Source organism: Mesoplodon bidens, assembly GCF_964165515.1.
Source record: "Mesoplodon bidens genome assembly, chromosome: 9".
Taxonomy (NCBI): domain Eukaryota; kingdom Metazoa; phylum Chordata; class Mammalia; order Artiodactyla; family Ziphiidae; genus Mesoplodon; species Mesoplodon bidens.
In genome coordinates, this window is record NC_138166.1 from 4,589,034 (window position 1) to 4,597,515 (window position 8,482).

General features: G+C 32.2%; 1 protein-coding gene across 1 annotated transcript in view; it reads left to right on the forward strand.

Moving 5' to 3' along the window:
* The window catches only part of LOC308622791 (cadherin-related family member 3-like), a gene marked incomplete at both ends in the record, with an annotated part of 129,446 nt that extends 124,404 nt beyond the window's left edge, over nt 1-5,042 (forward strand). The window contains 3 exon segments of the mRNA XM_081244414.1: nt 4,449-4,505; nt 4,744-5,002; nt 5,005-5,042. Coding sequence (XP_081100540.1) covers nt 4,449-4,505; nt 4,744-5,002; nt 5,005-5,042 — 354 coding nt within the window.
* Between the last annotated feature and the right edge of the window lie 3,440 nt (nt 5,043-8,482).

Consider the following 8,482-nt stretch of genomic DNA (forward strand, 5'->3'; position numbering starts at 1 on the left):
GATCCACAAGTTTATTTGTATTTTAACAATTGATACATTTTCTATACTTAAAAAGAATATTATATCTCTAGAAGGTAAAATAAAAATAATAATATTATCAAGAATTATAATTTCTATATTGACAATAAGTTTCTTAATTAACAAATAAAGAAATATAGATAGCTTTGGCTTCTTCACTAAAAAGAGATAAATTGAAAATGACTTTTACTTATTACTTAAAGATAATCTTAATTTATTTGTCTTTAACTGGGAACAGGTTTGAAGGAACTTCCCAGATAAATTGACTATGTTTGTTTTTAGTTACGGAAATTTGGTTAATAAATTTATATAATAAAATTCTATAGTATGAGTAATAGTGTTATGAATTATGTTAGCTTTCCTTATTATTTACATTTTTGTATTGCAAGTGACAAGAAAGGTAAAGCATTACCTATCCTATTTTTTCTTAGTGAAAAGAATTTCTTGTTCATGTATCACCATTCCAGAAGTTTAATAATTCTAAATTTTTGAAATGTACAAACAGCTAAAACTTAGTTTCCCTCTCTCTTGTAGACTACATATTGAGTAAATTTCCACAATATGATAGTGATATTTCTAATTTTTTTTTTTTTTTTTTTTTTTTTTTTTGGCTGTACGCAGGCCTCTCACTGTTGTGGCCTCTCCCATTGCAGAGCACAGGCTCCGGACGCGCAGGCTCAGCGCCCATGGCTCACGGGCCCAGCCGCTCCGCGGCATGTGGGATCCTTCTGGACCGGGGCACGAACCCATATCCCCTGCATCAGCAGGCGGACTCTCAACCACTGCGCCACCAGGGAAGCCCTGATATTTCTAATATTTTAATTGAGAACATTTAGAGCAGTAAATGTGTTACATTATCCAGTAATTGGAGGTTCAGTTAGTCAGGATAATAATGGTCTTTGGCCAGAATTATTCTGACAAGTAACACTGGCATTAGAGATTAAACGTCAGGCCACAGAAACAGCGCCCCAGAAACAGGAGCTGATGATTCAAGCTTGGCAGAATCTCCTGTGCTCAATGTTAAAAACTAGCTTAAAGGCTTGTCATAATAATGTTGGAGAAAAAAGAATTCTTCTTTCCAACATGTTCGTCAATGGAAATATCAACAAGACTGCTGAAAATTACAGGTCTAGAAAATAAGGTCAAGTGATGAACTTGGAAGCCACCAATAAATCAAAGACACAAACGACAGATTTGTTTGAAACCTTTTAAACAGCTTCTATCTGAGGACTGTTTGTGGGTCCTTATCCTCTATCCTTCTCAATAATGCTTTTACTCTCTTCAGGTTTGTTAATTTCTCACTATAGTTATGAGATGGATTGACTTTAAAAGGTAACAAACTTTACAGTAAAATTAATGAATAATTTTAACTCATTTAATTAACTCGTGCCCTTTTCATTTGATCTTGTCCTCGTAACCATAGATTGCTTTTTCTTTTTAAGTTCTGGTTGTCTCTACATAATTTCACACTATCCCTGCAGTGATGGTACTATGCTAGAACATTCAGAATAAAGCCATTGGGGGTTCTAAGTGTGATGCTTTAGAGAAAGACACTTTAAAGTTAAGTAATACATTTTCCTATATAATCTTTATGAAAGAGCTACTGCATATTCAAGTCAATATTATTTGTAGTCAAGTATATCTGTTTTCACAAATATAAAACAGTTTTCACAAATGAGTAATGTGAGAACAGAAGAAAACGGTAAATGAATGGATGAGTCTAATAGGAAACTAACAGGAATTATCTGTGAAGAGAGCATACTGCGCAAAGTTGTAGAGGTGAGGAACTTGGCCAGTTCTGAGCAGTTAAACCATCTGAGCTATTCTTCAATCATAGGATCTGAGCCACTAGATATGGATATGCATGAGTGTGTATGTTTAGCTATATATTGCTACATATATACACTATATATTGCTATATATGTGTGTGTATATGTATGTATGCATCTCTGTAATTTGCATCAAAGTATCTATAGAATAACTGAGCAGTCTCACTCTCAAAAGGAAAAGAACTGCATAGACCACTTGGTCCAGATAATATCGTTCCCTGAAGGACTCTCTTCACTTACCCGAAGTTAGGTTAGTAAGCACTCATTACATGGAAGGAATATCACCTTCCTAGTATGGATTTTAAGGATAATATGAAATTGGAATAACAGGCACACAGACAGTCTAATATACTACTGAGTGGTGTTCAGTGCACCTGAGTAGTAATATGATATCTCTATTACCAAAAGGAAAGCAGTTTTTCTGAAATCATTTATTATACTCCAGGGAAAAATCAGATTTAAGAACATACAATAAAACAGAAAATAATAAGGAAACATTTTATTTTGATGTAACAATTTGCACCTACATCTTACTATATGTATTGATGATCCATTTCTGCAGTGTTTTCTGTTTGTGCCTCCAATATCTTTTCTATATCTGGTCTTCTACAGGCATTTTTTCCAAATATATCTGTATACATATTATTTTTCCTTTCCACAAAAATGGAAAAAATAAACTAATACAAAAAAATGAAAAGTTAGGTAGACTACTAGGCAATGATTTTTCTTTTCATAAAGATATGTAGACACATATTTGTATTTCAAATGTGTTTTATAAATAATGTTTCAGTTTAAATGTGTTTGCCTAATTAAAAATAATATTTGAATAGCAAAGAAAACCTATTTGGGATTTTATGAAAATTTCAGCTCATATATGAAGAAGTTATAAAACATACAATCCACTGTTTCTTAGAACTAGAAATGCTTTAAGAGTGCATATAAACTGAACCATCATTTAAAAGATAAAGATATGTCCCATTTAAATGCATTAAAATCATTCCAAATATCTTTTAAATAGTAGAAGAGATGTTTTATAAGAACCCATAACAGAGTAGGCTAGTGTCATAATAGTGTAAACTGATTATGATTAAGTAGAAAGCAGTCTTAAATAGACATTATAGCACACAGGTTAAAATCTTGTTTTTGAATTCTGGTACCTACACACTTTATAGCTGTCTGAGGTATTTTATCTCTTTTCAGTTTCTGTTTTAGAATAATAATACTGCATTTTTCACAGGGTTGTTGAATATATACTAATGTAGGTAAATTAGAGTCTAGCATGTATTATGCATTCAATATATATTAGTTGTGGTTATTATTATTACAAAAGCAGCTATGGAGAAATTGTGAAAGAACAGATAATATCTTTCCCTTTCTTGGACTATATTTGGAGAGAGAGAGGGAGACTAAGGATAATTCATTTTCAGGGAAATATGGTTATAGTGGCTTTAATCTTAAAGAAATCAGTACTTAATTAGTGAAATAGGGTTTAAATATTAGCAAGTATCCCTTTATGGCCTCCAGTGGGCAATCCAACAAACCAAACTGCATTGCACTGGAGAGGAGAAAAAAAAAAAAGAAAAAGACAGTGGATTTGCTCTGCGCTCTCAGGTGGCTTCTAAGGGACTGTTCAAAGTAAAGGAGCCCAAGGATATTCAAGAAATATTACTAAGGAAAGAAGGAGAGCCTAAGTGAAATTAGGCACTTCATTTTCCTAAATCAAGGACATAAATTGGTTTCGTTTCACATTCTATTCTGATAAATTGGTAGTGTCCCCATTGAGGGATACTTTGATAATATCTCTTGAGACTATGTTTATATTCTCCAGGAGAATGGATAAAATGGCAATGTCTGTTAGCAGCAAGAAGGAGGGGGTGATAATGGCAAGTAGTTTATCAGATACTTTCTATTCTAGATTACTGAGTCAAATAAACTTAGAATTCAAACATTCACATTGATAATATAGTTCTTCTTTCAATCTAGTTGCTGGAATCTCCCACATATTTGAAATTTAAGCCACATGCTCTACTAGATATTGAGTTTCTTCAGAACAAAAACTAGAAATAATAGGTTGAATTTGCAGACAAAAAAAACCCCTTGAGATCAATAAAAATGAATATTTCTAACAAGTAAAGCCTTTCAATGGTGAAGTATGCTTCCTTTTATATAGTGAGTACCCCTTTTGAGCAATTGTTCAATAGGAGACTTGATGACATATATCTTCTGGATTAAAGGGAAGGGACTAGAGTAGATAATAGTTTTTGATGATTGTAAAACTCAATAATCTCATGACTGTCATGAGTATTTGTCCTAGCAATACTCTGTAGGTTACAGACATTTATTAAAAAGTGATTCCTTGTTCATAAATTAAAAAGAAAACATGGACTATATTGATAGGTAACTCCAAACAACAAAGTTTCCATGATGAAACACTTAAATATTGTCTTCAAATATAAAATAATTAAGATAAATTGTAAAAGTATACTTGAGCAATATTGTGAAGATAAAGATAATGAATAATAAAAATTCAACAAGCAACTGATTAGATATGGCAAGATTTTTAAGACATAATCCAAAATAGATAATATTCTTGTGTAATAGAATATGAATGATGAGCCTCCTGTATGTAATCCACCACATTTGGAAACTCGGATTTATTCCACTATTAAGAGTCCTTTTATTCCACTCAACTGTTCAAAGATTCTTCACAGGAACAGCTAGCTGAGCTATTCAACTGTAGGAGGTAAGACATAATTTCAAATAATTCACTTTTATGCTATTTTAAAAGATACCCTATATGAGATATTTTATAACTGTTGAAAACATATTATCATGGAAAATATTTTTAAATAAGAATTTCAACAAGACAATAGAAATAACATAACATGTAATGTAGTCTTATTTCTGTTTTATTACCTCATCATTTTCAGGAAACATAAATAATCAATTCACACTTTGGAGACTAGGTGTTGATCCTCCTTATCTGGCCATCACTCACAATTTCCAGTATGATGTTTTTCAAGGGATTCAGGACCCTATAAGTTTCCAGCTACTTACTGAAGTTACTGATGAATTAGGTGGGAATAAAACTAGTCAGCTGTCAGCCACTACCACAGTCATAATTCATGTGCTTCCTTGGACCACAACACAGCCAACTCTTCCACAAAAACAACTACAACTACAGTAAGTACTTAAGTGATGAAATATAATTCTAAGGTAGTCTGAATTAGTCATAAACATAGAAGTATTTGGGAACTCTCACAGGAGTTATCCTTATATTTTGCCAATGAAAGGCATCAATAAAACAGTTACTTTAGTACACTGGAATTTCCATCAACAAAATAAGGAGAAATTATTATAGCTGTTAGTCATTAATTTTGAAGTAAGGTAAATATATCAATGCTAGTAATTTTTTAGGCCCTTTTGCTATTTTTTAGTTTGGATTCTTAGTAATTCTGTTGATTCTCATCATAGTATACCTTTCTCTATTTAACTGAATATTCATGAAGGTTTTCTTATGTACATAGCACCACATAGGTTTTAAAAAATATTTGACAAACTTGTTTCCTTAAAAGTATAGAGTGTCACTAGAAGAGAAGATATACACTTAGAACAATTTAAATAAATACTACACAGTGTCAAACAATAGTGTAATTGTTATTTAACTTTGAGGTTGAAAATAAGGTAAATTTATTTGGGCTGAGATAGGCAGTCAATTCTCTATAAATAGAGGAGGAAAATAATAATGTAGTTCTTTAAGAACAGATTTTTTAAAAAATGTAAATAGAAGAAGAAAAGTTTTTCAGGGAAAAGGTATAAAATTACCCTGGAAAGAATATAATATATTCTGGGGAATGTTGAGAAGGCAGTGAAGCTGAAGGCTAGATTTAGTGTTGGGAAAAATGAAGCTCATGGTAGACATGTAACATATTTAAGCACAGGACATATCTTGAATGTGAAGATGAAAAATGTGGATGATTACTGAAGACAGAAGTTATAACATTTTCCAAGCAGGAAAGATAGACTTACAGTACCTCATAAACTTTGCTAATATAAAAAGAAAGAGAAAATCAATGATGTGATAGAATTGATTTGTATGGACTATGCTGTTTGATTTCAAACAAGTGGAGTTTAAACAGCCAAGTAGGTATTGATATCCACGCCCTCAGTAACACTGTGATGCTTTATAGATAGCTCTTTGTATAACTGAGCTAACACAATGAAAGATATTTGAATTAAAATAGCCATTTGTTAAAAAGTTATCGAAAGTTCCACCCATTGCTTAACTTCACAGTCAAGAAGTTTTACATTACCTACATAAAATCATCAAAAGACAATTTGAATATTCTTAATCCCCCCAAAAAATAACCCAAATTGGATTAAAGTGGTGTAGTACTGGTAATGCTCCCAAGTGCCTAGCAGAAGGAAATTAAAATTCTCTCTCTGGGAAGGTAATAGTATCCTAGACCTCCAATTATTTCTAGCAATTTTTCAATGCAGTAAACACTATGTGATTAAATATAACCAAGCACATGAGAAAATATATCATAACCAAGAAGTAGCAAAACCACAAAAAGTGGAAACAAAAACAAAAACAAAGTAACTATAAATTGTAAAATAATTATGCCTATTAAGTTCAAGAGATATAAACCAAGTTTGAAATTTGGTTAGAGTACTAGATACTATAAAAGTAACAGAGAAAATGTGAAAATATATGAAATATATCTAGAAATTAAAAATACAATAACTGAAACTAAAACTTGACCATATTGATGTACAAAATATGTAAACACTACACTCAATGATTAATGAATATACCTTTTTTTCCAGGACACATGAAGATTTACAAAATGTGATCGTATATTAGGGGCTATAAAACAAGCCTCAACAGATTTCAGTGGGTTGAAATCACGCTGAGTATAATCTGTGATCTTAAATATAAATAATTATGCTAGAGATCAAAACAACCAGTTATCTGGAGCATTCCCTATATCTTTAGAAGTTAAGGGAATAGAGGATATTTTTGAACAATGAAACTGTGAGATGCAGTTAAAATGAAATTGAAGCCTAGATATTCTTCCCTAAGTACCTTTTTTTTTTTTTTTTTTTTTTTTTTTTGTGGTACGCGGGCCTCTCACTGTAGTGGCCTCTCCCGTTGCAGAGCACAGGCTCCGGACGCGTAGGCTCAGCGGCCATGGCTCACGGGGCCAGCTGCTCCGCGGCATGTGGGATCTTCCCGGACCGGGGCACGAACCCGTGTCCCCTGCATCGGCAGGCGGACTCTCAACCACTGTGCCACCAGGGAAGCCCCCTAAGTACCATTTTAACTGCATCTCACAAAATTTAATATGTAGTATTTTTGTCACCATTCATTTAAAAATATTACCTATTTCCTCAAAACTTCTTCTTTTCCCTGCATGTTATTTAAGACTGCATTTCATCTGAAGACAGAAAACAAACAGCAAAATAAACTCAAAGAGATTTTAAAAAATGAAATAAGATAAAAACTGAAATTAATGAAATGGAAAGAAAACATATGAAAGTAAGGCCCAAAGTTGGTTATTTGAAAATAATAATAAAACCTATATTGCTCTGAGTAAGCTGATAAAGATAAGAGTTAAGGCACATTTTACCAATGTCATGAATGAAAAAGGAACAGCACTAGGTCCTGCAACCCTTCAAAAATAAAGAATCTTACGAGAGTATTAGGAACAACCTTGTCAATAGATTTGATGAAGGACAATCAAGGTGTGAGGACTTGCTTTACCCCAAATAAAGACTTAATATAAAATACAATAATTAAAACAGTGTAGTATGGGTGCATGAAAGACAAATAAAGAGAACAAAGAGTCCAGTTAATATCCACAACATACGGATCTATTACTTATGTCAAAGGTGGCAATACAGAGCAATGGTAAAAGGATGATAGTTTCAATAAATTATATAGGGCAACTGGTATGCCAATTAAATGGCAAAATAATTAAAATAACGAAATTTTAGAAAAAAATATGAGACAATCTTGGGGGTAGGGAAACATTCCTCAAATAAGACAAAAAATAGCCATGAGAAAAAATTTTGGAGAATCGAATACCTTAAGAACTTCATATTATGGGTGAAATGATAGGATATTTGACTGTGATTTTTGCTTCAGAATAATTTAATGGAGAAGATTAAGTATAAGTAAGTTGAAACAAAAGTGGGCATAAGTTGATAATTATTGAGATTGTGTTACAGGTATCTGGGGGTTATTGGACTATTATTTTATACATTTGTATATATATTAGGTATCAGAAAAAGTACTTGTAAAATTTAAAGGGAAGTAATCTGAGAAGCTTATGTTACTTTGTCAAGTGATGTAAATTTTTCCACAAATAACCCTCACAAATAAAATATTCTCACTTATTTTGGAGTTTCATTAAAACTGTCTGCTTTGGAGCTTTTAATCAAGTATTTTATAGTCAAACCCTACAGTTTATTATATTAAGCACAAATATGCTCCTGGTCACTCAGTAAGTTAGTTCTTAGCTCCTCCCCCCACCCCAGGATATGTGACTATAGGACTTTCTTTCACATTCCACAAATATATGTTCAAATAATTTTATAAATCAGATAAATATTGCATAAGACTAAGCTGT